The following is a 23567-nucleotide window of genomic DNA, read 5'->3' as shown; positions in this document are numbered from 1 at the left end:
TTTTCGGTATTTCAGCAAATCTGATAAAGCGAAGGTCAAGTTAAACAATAATTAAAATTACATTCGCCTTAGCAACATTCGTCATCTCGAGGGCGGGGTTTCAGGTTCAAAGGAGGCGTGACGCAGTTACGTTGATCCGGAAGAATATTTACATAAACTCTTAACAACTGAGGTTATGCATAAAAGCTTGGTTATTTCAGCACGCATTTTGTAAGAAGTGGAAATGATCTTGTTCAGACAAGCCCTACGCTTCAGTTCTCCACGGCTGCAGTTGGCTTGCGGGAGGTGCAGGAGATATTCTGCTAAAGTAAGCTCTGGGATCATTCCTGTCCACATTACATAATTCTGATAAATTGAATAAAGAAGGGATACAGTGTTTACTTGGATAATAACACACTAAATATAAAAAAATCTAAATATTTTCCCTACAAGTTATAAATGATCAATAAAATTTAAATAATCAAATACATTTAAATATTACAATAAATAAATATATATTATTATATTAATTATTAACTTACCTGTCACCATAGAGTCATGCAGGTAAGCATTTCTTGCTTCGTTAATTTTAGACTGGAGCCGTCGAGCGGGTCATCTCGGAGCTTCGTTCAGTTAGCGGGGATGAAGGCGTGTCTGTGGGGTTAGCTGTCAGAGAACAGCACGGCAGGGATGAGTCTGTGCACAGGTAAGATGCCTGTCATACCTGAGTGCCACCTGGCTCTAATTATACAGCATGCAAACAGTGCAGCAGTAAGTTCACCCACAAGTACAAATAAACCAACGGTAGCGTCCGAGTTAATGATTCAAAGTCATTAAAGCAAGATATTATATAAACAATAGCGAGGGTCCGTTCAGAATACACTAGGAACTTTATTTTCACCTTTTCTCTCTTCTCCTGCACTCCTGCACACATATACAACCAGGCAAAAAAGCAATCAGCCTATATATATATATATATATATATATATATATAAATAAATAAAATAAAATACATTTTCTAAACTGTATATGGCACTTTTCTTTCTTTTGCTTTTTCAAATGGGGTACAAAATAGATCCTAAAACTCTTATTAATATATTTTAAACAAATTAAAGGGTTAGTTCACCCAAAAATGAAAATAATGTCATTTATGACTCACCCTCATGCCGTTCCACACCCGTAAGACCTTCGTTAATCTTCGGAACACAAATTAAGATATTTTTGTTGAAATCCGATGGCTCAGTGAGGCCTCCATAGAGAGCAATGACACTTCCTCTGTCAAGATCCATAAAGGTACTAAAAACATATTTAAATCAGTTCATGTGAGTACAGTGGTTCAATATTAATATTATAAAGCGACGAGAATATTTTTGGTGAGCCAAACAAACCCAACTTATATAGCTAATGATGGCCGATTTCAAAACACTGCTTCAGGAAGATTCGGAGCGTTATGAATCTTTTGTGTCGAATCATGATTCAGATCGCGTGAAATCACGTGACTTTGGCGCTCCAAACCGCTGATTCGACACGCTGATTCATTATGCTCCGAATCTTCCTGAAGCAGTGTTTTGAAATCGGCCATCACTAAATAAGTCGTTATTTAGTTTTTTTTTTGGCGCTCCAAAAATATTCTCCTCGCTTTATAATATTAATATTGAACCACTGTACTCACATGAACTGAATTAAATATGTTTTTAGTACATTTATGGATCTTGAGAGATGAAATGTCATTGCTGGCTATGCAGGCCTCATTGAGCCATCGGATTTCATCACCATATCTTAATTTGTGTTCAGAAGATGAATGAAGGTCTTACGGGTGTGAAACGACATGAGGGTGAGTAATAAATGACATTATTTTCATTTTTGGGAGAACTAACCCTTTAAGTGTTGTAACCTCATTTTTTTTATGAGGTTTGCAAGCTTTTTGTCTAAAAAATAATTTAAATAAACATTACAAAAGAAACATTAAAGTCGACATGAAATAAAAATTCACCCTATCTATTTTCTGAATGCATGCATGTTATATATCTTATTGTGAACAATTTGTCTGTTTAATTTTTTAAAATGTTTTTGACCTTACCAAATTTTATAACTCGATTTATGTTGAAAACGACAGACTTCTGGTGACATATGCAGGACTTCTCCAGTCATTAGTCTGCTTAAACCCCGCCTCTGCAAGCTCACATTCATCTCCCTCCATTTTTAAGTGCAACGCCCACAATAATTATATAAGATTTAAATTAGATTAGATTTGCATATTACTTAGCATTCACATATTCATGATATTTTCTCTTGCTATGTCAGATGTCAACCACCAGATGTGGTGGTGTTTCCTCGGTCTGTAGATGAGGTCAGTGCTCTTGCCAAAATTTGTCACCACCACCAACTACCCATCATCCCATTTGGCACAGGGACAGGCCTGGAGGGAGGTGTTGGTGCTCTGCAGGTTGGTCCAGTAGAGGAGAAGAGAGAGTATGACTGTGACAGTGACAGTTTTGGAGTTCAAACCTAATCTCCAAAAGAGGAAAGGGATTTAATTTTGAGCTTATTTTTAGCTGTTTTGATCAATTTTCTTCAGTAAACATCCGTTAATGTTTTGTTAGGGTGGAGTGTGTTTCAGTCTGAGAAAGATGGACCAGGTCCTTGATCTTCACCAAGAGGATTTTGATGTGACGGTGGAGCCAGGTGTCACGCGCAAAGGCCTGAACTCATTCCTGCGTGACACTGGCCTCTGGTTTCCTGTTGGTCAGTCAAATTCTTGTGTATTATGGGTACAAAGTAGATCACATAAATCAAATCAGTTGTATGTTTGAATACACAGATTAATTTAAGCCTGTTCACACCAAGAACAATAACTATAACAATGTCTATAATAGCATCCACACTAATGCATAATACGTACTGGGAACGTTACTAGACAACGTCCTTAACACCAGTGGACGTTCTGAGAATGTTCTGGGAATGTAAAATTTCTAACGGGGTAACCTGTCACCTGGTAACGTTCCCAGTACGTTTAGAGACGGTCACGATATGGAGTTCTTTTAAGGGTTGAGGGACGTTATTTGGCGGACCTTCAGGGAACATTCAGGACGTTCTGGGAATGTTTAGGGGACTATTACTATAGGACGTTCTGTTAACTTCCCAAATGTCCTCTTTGTAATGTTCTCACGTGACAATAAAATAACCAAAATATAATGTCCCCCTAAACTCATATCAGGAACGTTATTAAATGACCAACAGAGGACCATGTGGGAACGTTCTGTTAACTTCCCAAATATCCTCTTTGTAATGTTCTTTTTTGACCATAAAATAACCAAACCAGAACGTCCCCCTAAAGTCATGTAAGGAACCTTAAACTGCAGCACTTTCATTACCAAAAGAGGGCGTTTTAGGAACGTCCCGAATGTTCTGTAAGGTTCGGAATTTTCGTCACCTTTAGAGAACTTTTAGGGAACATTGTGCAAGGTCACTAGAAGGTCACTGCCTTCTATGTGGATGGATTCAGATTTTTTTTCCCCCCGACTATTTTTTTTTTCGTTCATCAGCTGGAAAAAAATATGTTCTGAATGTTATTCCAACAATATCGTTTCTCTGTCATTATTGTTATAGTTCTGGTGTGGACTTTCTTATTCTCATAGAATTGGGACGATTAGCCTATTAAAACTTTATAGTTATTAAGCCAACATACTGATATACCATTTAAGCTTATTCTTCTTCTTCTGAGACTAAATTTTAAACAGTATCTCATCCTAGCTTTCAAACTAGAACCACCAAACTTGGCTCAGACCTTCCGATTGCTCTGACTCAGTGTTATATGTATCTTCTAGATTTCCCATAGACTTTCATTGAACTTTTGTACAATAAGACTTATTTGAGTATTTGTAAGCTGCAAAGCTTAATGACTATCCTAGGACAACATGCTAACAAAGACTATAGAACAAAGACTATAGAATAACACAAGACATGTCACTCGTATTGTTTTGAATGGGAGAAAGTGTAACGCGCAATATGGCGGAATAAGTCCCGCCTTCTAAAAAATAAGAGCCAATCACGGACTGGTAAAGTCATCGCGTCACTGCAGCGGCCGTTAGAAGCACCGGTTTCTATAGAAACAGTCAGACGCGCGCCTCCGAAATGAGGCACAGGAGAAGCGCATTTACGTCTGCGCATGCGCATTAGCTTGATCCAGCCTGAAAAATACCGTTTTTTTTTTGTCATGATTCGAGCATTTGGAAAACAAATTATGAGACAGTTGTTGTTTGATTTGATTGGTGATTTCAAATATGAAATTTAATCGTAAGGTTGTTGAACAGTTTTGGAGAATTTGATGTTTCCCCATTCAAAGAGATAGGAGCTGCATGATGCCCAGGATGCCCGAGAGGCGTTTCAAAGATGGCCGCCGAGTGAAATGACTTGTCTTAAAGGGACTTTGCTATAGAATAACACAAGACGCGTCACTCGTATTGTTTTGAATGGGAGAAAGTGTAACGCACAATATGGCGGAATAAGTCCTGCCTTCTAAATAAGAGCCGATTGGTAAAGTCATCGCGTCACTGCAGCGGCCGTTAGAAGCACCGGTTTCTATAGAAACAGTCAGACGCGCGCCTCCGAAATGAGGCACGAGACGCGCATTTAGGACTGCGCATGCGCATTAGCTTGATCCAGCCTAAGTAATACAGTTTTGTGTCATGATTCGAGCATTTAGAAACAAAATTTATGAGACGGTTGTTGTAAGATTTCATTGGTGATTTCAAATATGAAATTCAATTGAAAGCTTGGCAAACAGCTTTGGAGAATTTGATGTTTCCCCATTCAAAGAGATAGGAGCTGCACTTGAATGCCCCAAAGGCAGTTCAAAGATGGCCGCTGAGTGAAATGACTTGTCTTAAAGGGACTTTGATGCTAATTCATGCTGTCAATGTGCTAAAACATGCTAGCAACATGCAAATTCATGTTAGCAGCATGCTAAATCATGCTAGCAACATGCAAATTCATGTTAATTCATGCAAGTAACCTGTTAAAACATGCTAGAAAACATTCCAATTCATGCAAGCAAATATCTTTCTTTCTCTTTCCAATTCACTAAATGTAAAACTTATAAAACTTTCAAACTTTCATACGGCTTTGTCAAGCCAACATCAAAGTTTGTCCCAACAAACTTTACTCATCTAGTTATTGTTATTGTTATCATCCTTGGTGTGAAAGGGCCTTAATTAAAACTTTAACTTGGCTTTATTTTTGTGTTATATGTTTGGAAATGATTAATGGTTATTTCCACAGATCCAGGTGCCGACGCATCTCTCTGCGGCATGGCTGCTACTAGCGCGTCAGGCACCAATGCAGTCCGTTATGGCACAATGCGCGAGAACGTCCTGAACCTGGAGGTTGTTCTAGCAGATGGAACAGTCCTCCACACAGCAGGCAGGGGGCGTCGTCCAAGGTATGACTGCAAACTCACAATTAAAGCATCTTGAACTAAACCTATTGTTTTCTAGACTTGATACACTTAATCCCCTTTCAGAAAGACATCTGCCGGTTACAACCTGACAAACCTTTTTGTGGGTTCAGAGGGAACGTTGGGTATCATTACCAAAACCACACTTCGATTGTATGGTATTCCTGAAAGTATGGTGTCAGCTGTCTGCTCCTTTCCATCCGTCCAATCAGCGGTGGACAGCACCGTTCAGATCCTGCAAGCTGGAGTACCCATTGCCCGCATAGGTGGGTGAAGGTTGAAGCACATGGTCACAATGTGCTTAGTGTGCTGTCCTCATTGGCATTAACATAACAAAAGAACAGTTGGTCTCTTGTGTTGTGAACTTGTAAAATCACAGACTGTGGCACTCGAAACTACATGCATGCCTAACTGTGTGATTTAGTCCAGAACTCTATTCATTTCATTCTAATCTATTCATTAAAGGCTTTTGCAATAACATAAACATTAATTCAGAAGGAAACACCATCCTTATACATAGTCAACACTGAGCGCAGTCAAGGGTTTAATGAATTGCTTGGTTCTCAGAACCACGACATGTTTCTTCTTTTGCAGTCCACGCAGGGAAAATATTCCACCAGTCCATCCAATTTATGAGTAATCAGGCATGACCGGTCTCTTAGATTTTTAAATCGAGGCTGCAGTGAGGCATACATTTTTTTTTAACCCTGGACTTTCTACCCACAAAGGCCTCACACAACTTAATTGGTCTTGATGTTTCGTTTGCAGAGTTCTTGGACGATGTGATGATAAACGCCTGCAATCGCTTCAACAACCTGTCCTATGCCATAACGCCCACTCTCTTCCTGGAGTTCCACGGGAGCTCCAAAAGCATGGAGGAGCAAGTGTCCATCACAGGTATATGTAGATCAGTGGTTCCCAAACTGGGGTACGCGTACCCCTTGGGGTACGTGAGGTGAAAATAGGGGGTACGCGAACAAAATGCTGAATAGTTCATTTAATTCTACCTTAAAATAATATTAAAGGTGCCCTCGAATGAAAAATTGAATTTATCCTGGCATAGTTAAATAACAAGAGTTCAGTACATGGAAATGACATACAGTGAGTTTCAAACTCCATTGTTTCCTCCTTCTTATATAAATTTCATTTGTTTAAAAGACCTCCGAAGAACAGGCGAATCTCAACATAACACCGACTGTTACGTAACAGTCGGGGTGTACGCCCCAAATATTTGCATATGCCAGCCCACGTTTCCAACATTATAAAAGGCATTAGACAAGGGCAGCCAGTATTAACGTCTGGATCTGCACAGGTGAATCAACAGACTAGGTAAGCAAGCAAGAACAATAGCGAAAAATGGCAGATGGAGCAATAATAACTGACATGATCCATGATAACATGATATTTTTAGTGATATTTGTGAATTGTCTTTCTAAATGTTTCGTTAGCATGTTGCTAATGTACTGTTAAATGTGGTTAAAGTTACCATTGTTTCTTACTGTATTCACGGAGACAAGAGAGCCGTCGCTATTTTCATTTTTAAACACTTGCAGTCTGTATAATTCATAAACACAACTTCATTCTTTATAAATCTCTCCAACAGTGTAGCATTAGCCGTTAGCCACGGAGCATAGCCTCAAACTCATTCAAAATCAGAAGTAAACAATATAACAGTATACAATACTCACATAATCCGACGCATGCATGCCGCATGCATGACGAACACTTTGTAAAGATCCATTTTGAGGGTTATATTAGCTGTGTAAACTTTGTTAAGGCACTGTTTAAGGCAAGCGCGAGCTCTGTGGGCGGAGAGCACGGGATTTAAAGGGGCTGCAGCATAAAATCGGCGCGTTTATAATGATGCCCCAAAATAGGCAGTTAAAAAAATTAATTACAAAAAATCTATGGGGTATTTTGAGCTGAAACTTTACAGACACATTCAGGGGACACCTTAGACTTATATTACATCTTTTAAAAACATAATCTAGGGCACCTTTAAAATCGAGCATGTATTTCTAATTGCCAAAATGCCGTAAATCCAGTACATGTAATCGGATTACTTCATCATTTGCAGTCAAAAAAGACTGTAGGCTATGTATCCACAGAAGCAGCATACATAGATTGCAGTCTGCTGCCTTAAATCGCGCTAAATTACTGTCGTTCTCGACAATGCACCTTTGTTAAAGTGGGGATTTAGCACTTACTCGCATGAAGAACAAATAGACAGATAGTGGATTAATTTCAATTTAAGACTCAAACTTTCTCCGATACAAAATCATACCTTGTGTGAGTTCTTGTATTTAATGATGATAACGAGCAAGAATGCAATTGTACCCAAATATCCACATGACTGCAAACGTGAGATTATTACAACAGGTACTACACTTATAGTACTGTCAGTATTTACTCTATTTTGCAATGAAATAATAGCTCTAACGAAAACCACAGCAGAACTAAAACACACGTCTGTGTTTCCCGAACAATTCTGCAGCTTTGAACGAATCATGAGAGTCAATGATTCAATGATTCATTCACAGCCATTTGCTTCGTTACTGAATGAATGACTCCATGACTCACTCATAATAAACAGTGACTTGCTGCCACCTACTGGTGGTTTTAGTTTAATATTTAAAAGTTTTACTTAGTTTTACCATCATTGCATTTTTCTCTATTGAACATTTTTTATTTAAAACATTATTTATTTTATAAAGTTATTCATAAAGGTAAAAAAAAAAAAAAAGCACTGGGAAACCAGTTTAGGGGGCAAATATTGTCCCTTAATGGTAAAGGAGTGACTGCTGTCAAAGTGGGAGAGAGGGGGTAAGCAGAAGGATGGTAATCCCTTCAGGGGGTACTCCAAGCTAAAAAGTTTGGGAACCACTGATGTAGATAAAACAAAAATTTTGTACAAAAAATATATTTTACAAAAGCAAAACAATGCCATTTAGAGGGCTTTTGTGTGCACTAGGTAGTGAACTCTGGTTATAGTACAGTAGGTAGTGATAGTAGCGTATGACTTCCAAATATGCCTACTTCCATACTATAAAACAGGCGAATAACCGTATGTGAGCTGAGTAGTACATCTGAATTCATAGTATTCATAAAACAGTATGCGAAAAGTACCTGGATGACCTACTACTTCCGACGAGATTCTGAAATGCGCATTTGATGGACACTTTACTATCCCATGAGGCCACGGGAAAGCATTTGTGAATGAAAGTGAAGTGACACAACTGGTGCCATAGGTCATGGCGGATGAAGTATGTCTGAATTTCATTCATGCTATAGAAAATACTTTTTACTTCTATGAGTATGAATGGAGAATGCGATTTCGAATGCAGTTTGGACATACTACTCAGTTCACATGACCTACTACTTCTGGTAAGATTCTGAAGTGTGCATCCAATGGACACTTTACTATCCCATGAGGCCATGGGAGAGGAGTTGTGAATGGCAGTGAAGCAATGCAACTGACACTGTAGGTGTTGAACATACTTTTTTAATGCTATATAACCAGATAATATATGTGAAAGAATGTGTCATCTGGAAGCTTTATGTTCTGTGTGTTTAGAGGAGATCACACGTGATAACGGAGGCTCAGACTTTGCCTGGGCGGAAGATGAGGAGAGCCGTGGCCGGTTGTGGAAAGCCCGTCATGATGCATGGTACGCTGCCCTGGCCCTGAGGCCTGGATGTAAGGTGGGAACATTCACTACATGACTTTATTCTGACTCAGACAAGTGTAACTTAGAGTACACGCTTAAAGGATTAGTTCACTTTCAAATGAAAATTACGCCAAGCTTTACTCACCCTCAAGCCATCCTACTTTCTTCTTTCTGATGAACACAATCGGAGTTATATTAATAAATATCCTGACGCAACTGAGCTTTATAATGGCAGTGAGCGATACTAACGAGTATGATCTGAAGAAAGTGCCTCCATCCACATCCATCCATCCATCATAAACATACTCCGCACGGCTCCAGAGGGGGTTAGGCCTTCTGAAGCGAAGCGATGCGTTAGTGTAAAAAAATATCCATATTTAACAAGTTATGAAGTAAAATATCTAGCTAGACCGCCTTCCGTAACGTACGAAGAAAGTGTTAAACTCTTTGTTCAAAAAGCTTACGCTACGTCCTTCCGTAACTAAAAAAAAGTATTCTCCTCACTTCATAAAATTAAGGTTGAAGCACTGCAGTCACGTCGACTGTTTTAACAATGTCTTTAGTACCTTTATGGACCTTGAAAGGGTGAAATTTGATGTCTATGGATGAGAATATACCTCTCGGATTTCATCAAAAATATCTTAATTTGTGTTCTTAAGATGAACGACATGAGGGTAATTAATGACAGAATTTTCATTTTTGTGTGAACTAACCCTTAAACAAATGTCAGTAGACTGGGAAGCTTTTAAAACATACGTTTCATTCATTAATCTGTAAGATCTTACCTTCATGCATTGAAATTACAAACTGGAAGACAGAACACAACGAGCGTAGCGCTGAAAAGGGGTGGGACTACTTAAGGTCTATATTAAAACTTAAAACTTTAGTAATGAGTTCCAGAAGTTCATACTGTACCTTTTAGCATAAAGGTAGATTAAATCAGTATTGCTTTGTCCTGTTGTGTGACACTTCCTCAAGATTTAATTTTTGTGTGATTGTGCATAATGCATTGCAAAAATAATGACTGCCATTGGTCAACCAAATAGATAGCATTGCCTGAAACTCACACCATTGGTTGAGCCACTGTTGCTATGCTGGGCTGGTTGGAATGCTCAAACAAACAGAAATGTTTTGATAGTGCCACAGAGACACAGTTTTACACATTTATAAGGAAAATCTGCCAACAATATGGCTTAAGCTGTAAATTAATTTTAATTTGGAATAGGACAAAGTATTTTTTAACAGCACATTCATACAGCACATATCTATTTGCTTAAAGGATTAGTTCACTTTCAAAAAAAATTTTCCTTCCCTATTCTACTTATTCTACTTACGGAGCGAACGCAGGGCCAGTTCCATTTTTTCCATAAGTAGAATAGGGAAGGCGTAGGACATTCAGCGTAAACTTTTTGAAGAATACGGAAGTGCGGTTTTGGCGGAACCACGTGCAAGGCGATAATTTGTGTTTATAAAGCATATACAGTTGTATTTTTTTCGAAAATGACCGATCATTCCGCTAGATTCCTCGTCTGGTATCGTTTAAAGCCCTTTGAAGCTGCACTGAAACTGTAATTTTGACCTTCAACTGTTTGGAGGCCATTGAAGTCCACTATATGGAGAATAATCCTGGAATGATGTTTTCATCAAAAACCTTCATTTCTTTTTGACTGAAGAAAGACATGAACATCTTGGATGACATAGGGGTGAGTAAACTATCATGAAAATTTAATATGAAAGTGAACTAATCCTTTAAAAATCATGACTTTTTCAAACCGGTTTCCCATACATTCTGCCACAGGTCAGCCAAACCCCAAACTTATCAGTTGCTATGCTGGGCTGGTCAGAATGCTCAAGCAATATTATGAAAGCACAGCCACAGAAATTTTTACAATATTTGGGGAAATCAGCCTACAAATGGCTTTCTATAAAGTTGGAATAAGAGGAAATATTTTAATACATAATCCAGAACTCAACATTTTACTAATATATGTACTCATTTTGTTGCAGGCATATTCAACGGATGTCTGCGTGCCTATCTCACGACTACCTCAGATTATAGTGGAGACGAAGGAAGATTTAATCAGCAACAATCTTACCGGTAGCTTACCTAGTTTGATTTTCTCATTTAATGTTCAGAACTGTTTTTAACTGCTGATATAATACGGTTATGCTTTTCTAGGTCCTATTGCTGGCCATGTAGGTGATGGAAATTTCCATTGTATAATGGTACTGGATCCTAATGACCCAGATGAGGTGGAAAGGGTTCACTCCTTCACTGAAAGACTGGCCAGGTACTTCTATTTAGTTCCTTTCAGCGGCTTCTGAGGCGGCCAAGAGGGACTGGCTGCATCTTTTGTGTGTATTGTCAGTTTTGTTTTGCGTAGCAATCAATACCAGAATTATTTCTCAGAATGTCTTCTGCCATTTGGAGAGTGTTCATTGACAATGACAGACAGAGGTTCTAGCGTCTGGCTTTGAAAACAAGCACAAATAATAAAGGCCTACCTGCCTTCAGTCATTATGGGTAAAGTGCTGTCTCTGTCATGTACAATGGATGAGGGATCGGCACTGACCAGGAGCCAAAGAGAAGACAAACACTGCAATCTCATTTGCTTCAACAAAATCTGGCTGCGCATGAGTTTGTCCTGATAGGAGCAAATTGAGTTGGACCCTATTTGTGAAAAGGCAGGAACACACCAAGCCGATGGTCGGCCGTCGGGCAGTTTTTGTTCATCGGCCAACTAAGTTTTCTCAGTGTGTTCCGTAACGTCTGCTGAAGTTGGTCCTCGACGGCTGTTTTTCGGCAGATTCGAAATGTTGAATCGGCGTTGGAGAAGGTTCGGAAAGGCATTTCATCTCACGCAGGCGCAGAACTGACGTGCTACTTGGCCGTCGACTGTTTAGCGTCGTTTTGGTGTGTCAGGGCAACTTTGGACACAGACGCTGCCGACGTGAGTCAACCCCCGCAGTCTGCTTTCGTCGCCGGCATCGGCTTGGTGTGTTCTGGCCTAAAGACAGACATGATGTTACCGTAAAAGCAAAAGTTTGCAAAACTATAGCCTTATTACCTGCCAAAGGAGTTTCACACACTGAAAGAGAACTCTGAGAGGAGAAGAAACATTACTTGTGTGGAAACTTGAAGTTGAAATGGATTAGAAATCTTTACACAGTCTCACTGCATGGAAGTGCAGAGGAACTAGACCAATGAATCTGTTAAAGGTGCCCTAGATTCAAAAACTGAATTTACCTCGGCATAGTTAAATAACAAGAGTTCAGTACATGGAAAAGACATACAGTGAGTTTCAAACTCCATTGTTTCCTCCTCCTTATATAAATCTCATTTGTTTAAAAGACCTCCGAAGAACAGGCGGATCTCAACATAACACAGACTGTTACGCAACAGTCGGGGTGTACGCCCCCAATATTTGCATATGCCAGCCCATGTTCAAGGCATTAGACAAGGGCAGGACGTCTGGATGTGCACAGCTGAATCAACAGACTAGGTAAGCAAGCAAGAACAATAGCAAAAAATGGCAGATGGAGCAAAAATAACTGACATGATCCATGATTACATGATATTTTTAGTGATATTTGTAAATTGTCTTTCTAAATGTTTCGTTAGCATGTTGCTAATGCATTAGCCATTAGCCACGGAGCATAGCCTCAAACTCATTCAGAATCAAATGTAAACATCAAAATAAACACTGTACTTACGCGATTAGACATGCTGCATGATGAACACTTTGTAAAGATCCATTTTGAGGGTTATATTAGCTGTTTGAACTTTTTTTTATGTTGTTTAAGGCAAGCGCGAGCTCTTGTGGCGTGGAGCACGAGAATTAAAGGGCCACACACCCTGAATCAGCTCGTTTCTAATTATGCCCCAAAATAGGCAGTTAAAAAAATGAATTAAAAAAAATCTATGGGGTATTTTGAGCTGAAACTTCACAGACACATTCAGGGGACACCTTAGACTTATATTACATCTTTTAAAAAAAGTTCTAGGGCACCTTTAACTTCTCCAATACCTTCAGTACTGTAAACTTCAATACCATTCTGCCTCTTAAAAGAAAATTAAATCAATTAAAGACTGGAATACACCAAACAACTTTTTAAATCTGAACAGATCTTAAAACACTAGGCATCACACACTTGCTGACTTTGTAAATAGTTACAGAAAAAACTGGGCATACGCTAAACGACTTTCAAGTCATTCGGAACAAAACAAATTCAGACAGAAACGTGCTTGAGAAATGAACCAATATGCGTTCTAAAATCGGCTAAAAAAAAAAAATCAAACATGATTGATTTCCTCTGACTTGATGGAAAAGTGTGAACCCTGACAGCAACATAGTGTCGGCACAGATCCGGCCCACATCTGGTCCGCGTATAATGCACGTGCCATATATGGGCCGGATCTGGGCCAGACTATGTTGCTGTCTGGGAAGCTAAAAAAACAGTGATTGTGCCCATTATACACTATTTTTCAGTCAAATATGTCAACTCCAATTGGCCGACGTTTGCAGACTGGCTCTGACTTCAGGCAACTAGTGTTGACTCTTCCAGACTGCAAATCGGAGGGATATTGTGTAGTGTATTCCAGCATTAAGTTAAAGGGTTAGTTCACCCAAAAGTGAAAATTCTGTCATCAATTACTCACCCTCATGTGGTTCCAAGCCGTAAGACCTTCGTTCATCTTTGGAACACAAATAGAGATATTTTTAATGAAATCCGAGAGCTTTCTGACTCCTCCATAGACAGCCATTTAATTACCACTGTCAAGGTCCAGAAAGGTACTAAAGACATTGTTAAATTAATCCATGCGACTGCAGTGGTTCAACCTTAATTTTACGAAGCGATGAGAATACTTTTTGTGCGCAAAAACAAAACAAAAATAACTACTTTATTTAAGAATTTCTTCTCTTCCGTGTCAGTCTCTGACACATAAAATTAAAGGTGCCCTAGAACTTCTTTTTAAAGATGTAATATAAGTCTAAGGTGTCCCCTGAATGTGTCTGTGAAGTTTCAGCTCAAAATACCCCATAGATTTTTTTTAATTCATTTTTTTAACTGCCTATTTTGGGGCATCATTAACTATGCACCGATTTATAGGTTGCGGCCCCTTTAATTCTCGTGCTCCCCCTTCCCTGGAGCTCGCGCTTGCCTTGAACAGCATAAACACAGTTTACACAGCTAATATAACCCTCAAAATGGATCTTTATAAGATGTTCGTCATGCATGCTGCTTGCATACATCGGATCATGTAAGTATAGTATTTACTGTATTTGGATGTTTACATTTGATTCTGAATGAGTTTGAGGCTATGCTGCGTGGCTAAAGCTAACATTACACACTGTTGGAGAGATTTATAAAGAATGAAGTTGTGTTTATGCATTATACAGACTGCAAGTGTTTAAAAATGAAAATAGCGACGGCTCTCTTGTCTCTGTGAATACAGTAAGAAACGATGATAACTTTAACCACATTTAACAGTACATTAGCAACATGCTAACGAAACATTTAGAAAGACAATTCACAAATATCACTAAAAATATCATGTTATCATGAATCATGTCAGTTATTATCGCTCCATCTGCCATTTTTTGCTATTGTTCTTGCTTGCTTACCTAGTCTGATGATTCAGCTGTGCAGATCCAGATGTTCTGCCCTTGTCTAATGGCTTGATCATGGGCTGGCATATGCAAATATTGGGGCGTACACCCCGACTGTTACGTAACAGTCAGTGTTATGTTGAGATTCGCCTGTTCTTCGGAGGTCTTTTAAACAAATGAGATTTATATAAGAAGGAGGAAACAATGGAGTTTGAGACTCACTGTATGTCATTTCCATGTACTGAACTCTTGTTATTCAACTATGCCAATATAAATTCAATATTTAATTCTAGGGCACCTTTAAGGTTGAACCACTGTAGTCACATTGACTATTTAAGCGATACCTTTAGTATCTTTCTGGACCTTGTCTATATGGAGGAGTCAAAGAGCTCTCAGATTTCATTTTTGGGTGAACTAACCCTTTAATCTCAATCAACAGCTTTTGTTCCATAATTTTGCTTACCTCACAAAATGATTTAGACTTCTATTCCAGCAAAAAATATGGGTAGAGTGTGTACAACACAATGGTGTACCTTGTCATGTCAAACAGTGAGAACAGCCTGCATGAACAAGATGAGTAGGTGTTGGATTTCTGCTGCGCCAGCGAGACCAGTCGACATCATTCAGTTGGAGAATGTGGAGGTGGAAACACCTGGGAATCTAAACTGGACTGGATAGACAGCTCAGCTGCACAGATTGTTCTTCCTGAGGAAACTTTGGTCCTTCAGTGGCCGCGGGCAGCTAAACATGTTCTTCCAGTCTGCCAGCCAGACTGAGGCCTTTTTTGGGGAAAAATCTGGTGATTCCAAGCTGATCAAGACGGCCAGATATGCTTCTGGTTTCACCTTAAGGCTACTTGTACATTAATCCAGCTACATTTAAAAACAGCGTTTTCATTTGAAAATGTTCTCCATCCACATTAGCATTTCTAAGTGTTTACTAAAAGTTGCTCATCCACACTGAAACTGAAAACGTGTAAAATATAACTGCGCATGTGTAAAACATAAAATCTCTCTGAGATGATACTGAGAGACCAGGCATAATAAAGTTCTCACGCTATTCAACTGGCACAATCATTTTATTATCAAAATATCCCACTACTTACTGGTGCATCCAGGTTGAACTCAATCGCCATTCCATGTATGGTCTAAAACGCAATTGCCCTCATGTTTTGAAACAGGACGCCAAGTTGGACAGCTCCATTTTCTAATTTTCAAATATATCTGGATTAATGTAGACATAGCCTACACTGCCAAAAATGCTGTTCTTACTTAGAATTTTTGTCTTGTTTCTAGTCAAAATATCTTAAAGTTCTTAAATCAAGAAGCATTTTCTAGACAAGTAAAAATTATTTTCTTGTTTTCAGGAAAAATAAGTCAAAATTAAGTGAGTTTTTCCTTAAACCAAGCAAAATAATCTGCCAATGGGGTGAGCAAAAAATCTTATTTCAAACTGAAAACAAGATTATATACAGTAGCTTATTTTTGGTTTGAAATAAGATTATTTTGCTTACCCATTGGCAGATTATTTTGCTTGGTTTAAGGAAAAACTCACTTAATTTTGACTTATTTTTCCTGAAAACAAGAAAATTATTTTTACTTGTCAAGAAAATGCTTCTTGATTTAAGAACTTTATGATATTTTGACTAGAAACAAGACAAAAATTCTAAGTAAGAACAGCATTTTTTGCAGTGTAAAATAGTCAAACTTTTATTGCCAGTAACAATTAGTGAATGAATTCATTCTCTTGTCTTTGTCTATGCAGGAGGGCACTGGCAATGGACGGAACTTGTACCGGCGAACATGGGATCGGTCTAGGAAAGCGGGCCCTGCTCAGGGAAGAGGTCGGTCCGTTGGCCATAGAGGTAATGAAGGGCCTCAAGGCTACCCTGGATCCCAAAAACCTCATGAATCCTGGAAAGGTGTTGTAATTAACTCAAACCAACACAGAACACTAAAGATGATTCTCTGCACTACACTTTCTGACCACTAGAGGTCAGGAGAATGAGGTTTGTTTTAGATTTTAAGAAAGAGAATGATTAAGACTAGAGCTTTTACAAAATCTCGAATCACTCAAGCTCTCTGTATGAATATTCATGAAGTAAATTATTATTTTGAATACACATTATGAATGTACAGGGCTGAATTTTGCAAAAATTATTTTATTTTGTTTTTATAAATATGTGAAATTATGGTGTGACAAACTTGTTTAGTCGGGCCATTTCCCCTTCTACATATCTGTGAATGTATTTATTTATATGGATATATTTGCTTATGAAAGAGAGAATCTGTGAAGCAGAACACGAGATCTGATGAGCTAAATGTGATGCAGAAATTAAAAACTGCTAACATAAAATGGTTTTGTCTCGTCTCGTTCTTTTGGATTGGATTTTTTTTGACACTTTTTGTGTGTGTGCAATGGACCGATCGATAAAAGAAAGCAACATCTGGTCTTATTTCATCTTGTTTTAATTATATGTATGATCATCATCATTATTACTCGTCCCACAGATTGCACATCAAAATCATCAGACACTTATTTGTACCTCCTAAAAACAGGCATCCATTCATGTCCCTGGAAAAAAAAAAAAGAAAAGAAAAGAAAAACATACAAAATAACAGACTTGAATGCAAAAATAAGAAAAGGATGGGTTTCGAGAGTGCCGAGTCACTTTCTGCAGCCAATGCTGCACAAGATAGTACTACGCTACCTGACTCTGTTTATTTGTTTGATTTGTTTTACACGGTGAGGCGAAATCGTTATCCATTGTTTTGATGGATGGTGTTTGTATGCCCTCATTTACAGGCACGAAGCATGAAAAAAAAAAAAAAAAACCACCTCAGAAATGCTCTATTTCTATCCAACACAAAAAGTAATAGGTTGTCAAATATTTTCTTGCAGTTATTTTTTCTACCCTTTTCATTTCACGCCTTTATTATTTTTTTTAATTTGTTTTCATTTTTTTAAATTTTTACAATTTCAGCAACATTATTTTCTAACAGTGCTTGCTGTTTATACAGTAGACGGAGGCATCCTGAAGGTTAAATATATTTCTTGTGAGGTTTCTCACAGATTTTTCAAAAATAAAAAGTAAATGCAGATCATAGAAATGATCTTGTAATAGTTTCACACCAGTATATCTGGGCTTTACATACAGTAGTGAAGCAACATTAGCTTACCAGACGCAAGCTGGTCGGTCACATACAGAAAACATGGGAAGATGGACAGAAGCTGAAATCACACACACATACACACACACACACACTGAATACGTACTCAAGGCTTTTACAGGGAAACTGTCTGAATATTATGGTCAGCGCTTCATAATAACTGCCCAAAAATTGCAGATGAAACTAGGAAAATAGCTTTGAGCTTCTTATCATTTCAGAATCCATGGGGGAAAGACATCTACTGTGAATTGTAAACATTTGAAGACAGACCGAGAGCGTACGTCTCTCTGTTTATGACCGTAAACCCTCATCCCAACACATGCTGACGTCTTGGACTTCCTCTGGCACTAACAGGAAACACAATTTACACATTTCCCCACCTGTGGACACATGATCACGCACATGCACACACAGTATAAGTAAATCTACATCCACCGCCTGTCACATCACTATCAAGTGAACCACGCACACGAAACTCCTCCCACGAACCAGGTGTGAAATTCCGCCCCCCTGCCACACCCCTTATGGCCCCTCTAATCAGCATCGTTTGACTGACAGGACAGGTATGGCCTCTGGATTGGTTTGCAAAGGGTGTTCTACTTCCTACTTGTTTGCCGCCAGTGCCCCGCCCCTTTATCGCTCCGCCCTTTTAGTTGCCCCGCCCCTCCTTCCCATCTCCCTTTGTCTGATTACATACACAAGGAGAGAGGACCGGGTCAAAATGCAGACTGAACACACATGTCGATAAGAACACAGAGTATATAGAGGGGGCGAGAAAGCGAGACGTTCTCCAAAGCCAGAGATCCGGTGTTGGTGGTTGGCGTGGGGGGGGGTCCGGTTAGCAGTTTAGCAATCTCTAGCACAGCGAGTAGGAGATTCTGGGATGCAAGTAGTAATGACGGTGTTGACTGGATGAACACTTTTATTTGGTTCAGTTTTGCGATGACACATTTCCGTTTCCGTAGGTTTGATCGAATTGGGTGGTAGATTGATTTTTTTTTGGTTATTTTTGTGTCAGGATATCCAGGTTTAGGTCCATAAAGTGCCCTACAGTGAGAGGAAAAAGAGACAAAGAAGGAATACAAAAGTTATACTGAGCCCGAGGGTGTTTTCACACTTGGGGAGCTGGTCTGAATGTGGTATATATATATATATATATATATATATATATATATATATATATATAGTCTTAGCAATGTTTTAATGACCATCCATATTTATTTTTCAGTCTCTTTATTACGATACAAACAGAAAATATCAGAATTATGTACACAAAATGTAAAACAAAATCTGAACAAAATATTTAGTGTGACCTCCTGGACTTCTTCCAGTTTCTCAAAGAAGAAAATCAGAAACTTCCTATAGCCTATAGATGTCATAAAAAAAAAAAAAAAAAAAAAAAAAAAAAATCTGTTTTTTAATACTGCATACAAATTTACTGTATTTTCTGGTTATATTCTAATAAAGAGACATAAAGAAATAATTATATATGGTTATTATACCATTGCTAAAACCACATCTAATGGTGGCCTAAGACACAGTACTATATATATATATATATATATATATATATATATATATTTTTTTTTTTTTTTTTGGTAGACTATATATATATATATATATATATATATATTTTTGTAGACTATATATATATATATATATATATATATATATATATATATATATATATATATATATATATATATATATATAGAGTCTACCCAAAAAAAAATAAAAAAATATATATATATATAATTTTTTTTTTGTAGGTTTATATATATATATATATATATATATATATATATATATATATATATATATATATATATATATATATACAGTACAGTCCAAAAGTTTGGAACCACTAAGATTTTTACTGTTTTTAAAAGAAGTTTCGTCTGCTCACCAAGGCTACATTTATTTAATTAAAAATACAGTAAAAACAGTAATATTGTGAAATATTATTACAATTTAAAATAACTGTTTTCTATTTGAATATATTTCACAAAGTAATTTATTCCTGTGATGCAAAGCTGAATTTTCAGCATCATTACTCCAGTCTTCAGTGTCACATGATCCTTCAGAAATCATTCTAATATGCTGATCTGCTGCTCAAGAAACATTTAATGTGTACAATTGTACAAAATATTTGTGTACAATATTTTTTTTCAGGATTATTTGATGAATAGAAAGTTCAAAAGAACAGTGTTTATCTGAAATCTAATCTTTTGTAACATTATAAATGTCTTTACTGCCACTTTTGATTGATTTAATGCATCCTTGCTGAATAAAAGTATTCATTTCTTTAATTTCTTTTCAAAAAAATAAAAATAAAAATTCTTACTGACCCCAAACTTTTGAACGGTAGTGTATAATGCTACAGAAGCTTTGTATTTCAGATAAATGCTGTTCTTTTGAACTTTCTATTCATCAAGGAATCCTGAAAAAAAAGTACACAACTGTTTTCAACATTGAAAATAATCATAAATGTTTATTGAGCAGCAAATCAGCATATTAGAATGATTTCTGAAGGATCATGTGACACTGAAGACTGGAGTAACGATGCTGAAAATTCAGCTTTGCATCACAGGAATAAATTACTTTGTCAAATATATTTAAATAGTACACAGTTATTTTAAATTGTAATAATATTTCACAATATTACTGTTTTTACTGTATTTTTAATTAAATAAATGTAGCCTTGGTGAGCAGACGAAACTTCTTTTAAAAACATTAAAAATCTTAGTGGTTCCAAACTTTTGGACTGTACTGTGTGTATATATATATATCAGGGGTGGCATGCAGTGTATATAAACTGCGAATGCTCTGCATACCCCAGCCATTTGAGAGAATGAGTTTGTGGATTTGCTAATTAATTAACACAATAAATGACTATAAATTCCCTTTTCATTTGTGGTGTAACATAAATCTTACATAATAAAATGTTGGTGATACGTATGTAACTGTCCATCATTTATTTATTTGCCAAATGACTGTAATTTTATTTAAATCTGTGACAGTGACAGAGGATAAGCGGATCCACAACAGGCGTGTTTGACTTGAAACGGCGCTGCGCAGACTGATCTGTGCATGACATTAAAGTACTGCAAGAGCGATACAAAAGCATACAGAGCCGTCTACTCTCTAATCGCTCTCGAGGTGCTTTGATGTCATACACCGATCGGTCTGCGCAGCACCGATTCAAGTCGAACACAGCTAACAGCTTCGGTGCCTACGCTCTGTTGTTATGTATCGTCATTGATGTCCCGCATATTCATTGGTTTGCTGGCAAATGGGGGAGTTAAGCGCGAATCGCTCACTCAAGCGGAAAAGTGTTCTGTTGCTGCCAGATCTCAATCACCAAAAATCACATTGTATTTGATACAAAACCAACTAGACTAAATCAAATAAAAAAGGTCATAACTGAAACTATTTTCATAGTATTTCATAGTCTCCAAATAGAAATAACCGCTAAACTGTTAAAGACATACACTGTAAGAGATTAATTCAAAAAACACTGCCGGTGTCTCAACCCAGTTAAAGAAGTCACCACTTGCCACTGATAGTGTGAAAGTGTATTAATTATTATTATTATTATTATTATTATTAAAGTAGTCTGAGTTCTAGATCTTTGTGAATGCAATTTTTTACTCAAGTATAAAAACTTGCATATGCATATTATAATTATTATTATTATAGGCCTACTATAAAAGTGGTCTGAGTTCTAGATGCAGTTTTTTATAGAGGACTCAAGTGTGAAAACTTTCATTTGCATTACATAGCAATTTTAGGTCCTTTATAATAGCGAAAGGTCACGAGGCCATGAGGGGTTTAGGTGTTAATTTCACATTTACTATATGTCAAAAATGTCATTACAAGTGTGAAGGTTTATTTACAATAAGAGCTTGTCAAAAAAAAAAGAAAAAAGATTGGTGTTGCTACTCTGGAGGATGCTTTCTATAGTCTACCTTAAAGTGGTGCATTGCATTGATAAGATGCTAATACAGTTTGATAAAATCAAAAATTCCAATATAAAATGATTACTTGAAATATCAGATTATTGAGACACATGTTTAGATGTAGGTGAACATCTGTGTGATGGGTTCACCTTTCTCAGTGGTAGCAGAAGTAGATGATGGAGGTCAGTCTGAAGGATGTTCAGGGCAGGAGCGGTTGATCTCAAACCAGGAGTCTATACAGCTAATGAAAAAGATGATAAAAATGTCAGAAAGACAACATTTACATTAGCATATTGCTTTTAAATTATCCTAAGCAGCCACAATGAGTTTCCAGCATCACATAATTTTTCTGTCCTCACTAAAAAATGCAGAAACTGCAGGAAATGACAAATTCACAGCCAATCTGAACATATTTGGTATTTAATGTACGGCGACGTGGAGCGGGATTCTGGACCGGATATAGAAACCAAGCAAGTGTCACAAATGTCTTGCCGGTTGCAGCTGGTTAGGCCAAAAACATTATGATTAACTTAGAATTTATTGGTTGTCACTTTATTGCATCTCGCCTGGTTAGGACTGAGCGAATAACTTGCTTGTGGCTAATTTGTTTGATTCCGCTTCAACATCACCTCAAATATGAGCAGCAAACGAACACCAGCGAGCCAATCGGTTCACTTTTCAAGGTGTCTGCGGTTTAAGACATATGCGTGAGTGTGATATTCAATAGCCAGAAGCCTCCTGCTGAGACACCATATACAGACATCAAATGTCAATCATATAGTTACATAATCACATAATTATATATAGGACATGACAAGGTTTGTGTTTCATGTTCAGCAAAACAAAGTAGAATATATATTCTCAGGCAATTTGTCATTCATTTGACTGACTAAAAGCTAACATTTCCTGACATGTTTAAAGAGGAACTATTATGCCCTTTTACAAAGTCCTTGCACATATTTTACAAGGCAGCAGCTTCTCTCTTCCCAGTCTGTCAGTAACTCGGTTTAGTTCCTGTCTCTATGAAGCCCCTCCTTCCGAAAAGCACAGTGTGCTCTGATTTGTCGGCTGCACCAGTGTGTTGTGATTGGTCAACCGCTTCGAGTGTGTTTTGAAAATGTCACACCCCTTTACCATAACGTGTTTCCCGAGTTTCAACACTCTACTAACTCTACTAAAAACGCATCTTCCGTTTTTTTTCTCCGTGTGCCTCAGGTGGGATTATTTACCCACTGCGCAATGTGACGTCGGAGTGACGTCTTTTTCATGTAAATTTGGGACATCCAAATTCGGACCATTGAAGGGGTTGTTTTGTAACGCCAGGCGACGTCTTTTTTGTTGACGTCCGTGGGACCTCCGTGTAAGGGCTATTTATAGTCCAAATGTGGTCGTTTGTGGGCGTCTTCAACAGGAAATGCATTACACCTTCGTATGCATCTCCAGTTATCACCTGCTGCTGAGACAATCAAATTGAGTTTTTGCAAAATGATCTGGAACAGTATGCCACCTTCTGAAATGGGACTAGATCATTTTCCAAAAACGCCATTTGATTGTCTCAGCATGCAGGTGATAATTGGAGATGCATACGAAGGTGTAATGCATTTCCTGTTGAAACTAGAACTTGAGCCAAACAAAGCTACAGGAAAATTAACTGGCACAGAAAATTTGCCAATATGTCCTCCACCCTCTGGAAACATGGGAACACATACAACACTACAGTTATA

The 23567-nt window shown here is 37.7% G+C and overlaps 3 protein-coding genes across 3 annotated transcripts in view; 1 reads left to right on the top strand and 2 right to left on the bottom strand.

Moving 5' to 3' along the window:
- Positions 1-646, bottom strand: part of snrkb (SNF related kinase b) — a 32798-nt gene extending 32152 nt beyond the window's left edge. Inside the window, exon 1 of the mRNA XM_048157988.1 lies at positions 522-646. The gene's annotated coding sequence lies outside the window, so the exon portion shown is untranslated. The remainder of the gene's footprint in view (positions 1-521) is intronic.
- Positions 106-17069, top strand: ldhd (lactate dehydrogenase D). The gene is made up of 11 exons (XM_048157997.1): positions 106-307; positions 573-685; positions 2284-2425; positions 2583-2724; positions 5260-5419; positions 5501-5700; positions 6203-6331; positions 9009-9136; positions 11110-11200; positions 11282-11393; positions 16479-17069. Exons 1-11 carry the CDS (start codon positions 224-226, stop codon positions 16642-16644), a joined length of 1467 nt encoding a protein of 488 aa, XP_048013954.1. The 5' UTR covers positions 106-223; the 3' UTR covers positions 16645-17069.
- Positions 17070-17164: 95 nt separating this feature from the next.
- znrf1 (zinc and ring finger 1) overlaps positions 17165-23567 on the bottom strand; it is a 49620-nt gene continuing 43217 nt past the window's right edge. The window contains exons 4-5 of the mRNA XM_048158005.1: positions 21993-22084; positions 17165-18931 (exon numbers count right to left, since the gene is read on the bottom strand). Coding sequence (XP_048013962.1) covers positions 22027-22084 — 58 coding nt within the window. The 3' untranslated portion in view covers positions 17165-18931; positions 21993-22026. The remainder of the gene's footprint in view (positions 18932-21992; positions 22085-23567) is intronic.

The sequence above is a fragment of the Megalobrama amblycephala genome, linkage group LG15, assembly GCF_018812025.1.
Source record: "Megalobrama amblycephala isolate DHTTF-2021 linkage group LG15, ASM1881202v1, whole genome shotgun sequence".
Lineage (NCBI taxonomy): Eukaryota > Metazoa > Chordata > Actinopteri > Cypriniformes > Xenocyprididae > Megalobrama > Megalobrama amblycephala.
Note: the sequence above shows the minus strand (reverse complement) of the source record. Positions and strands in the feature narration are given on the sequence as shown.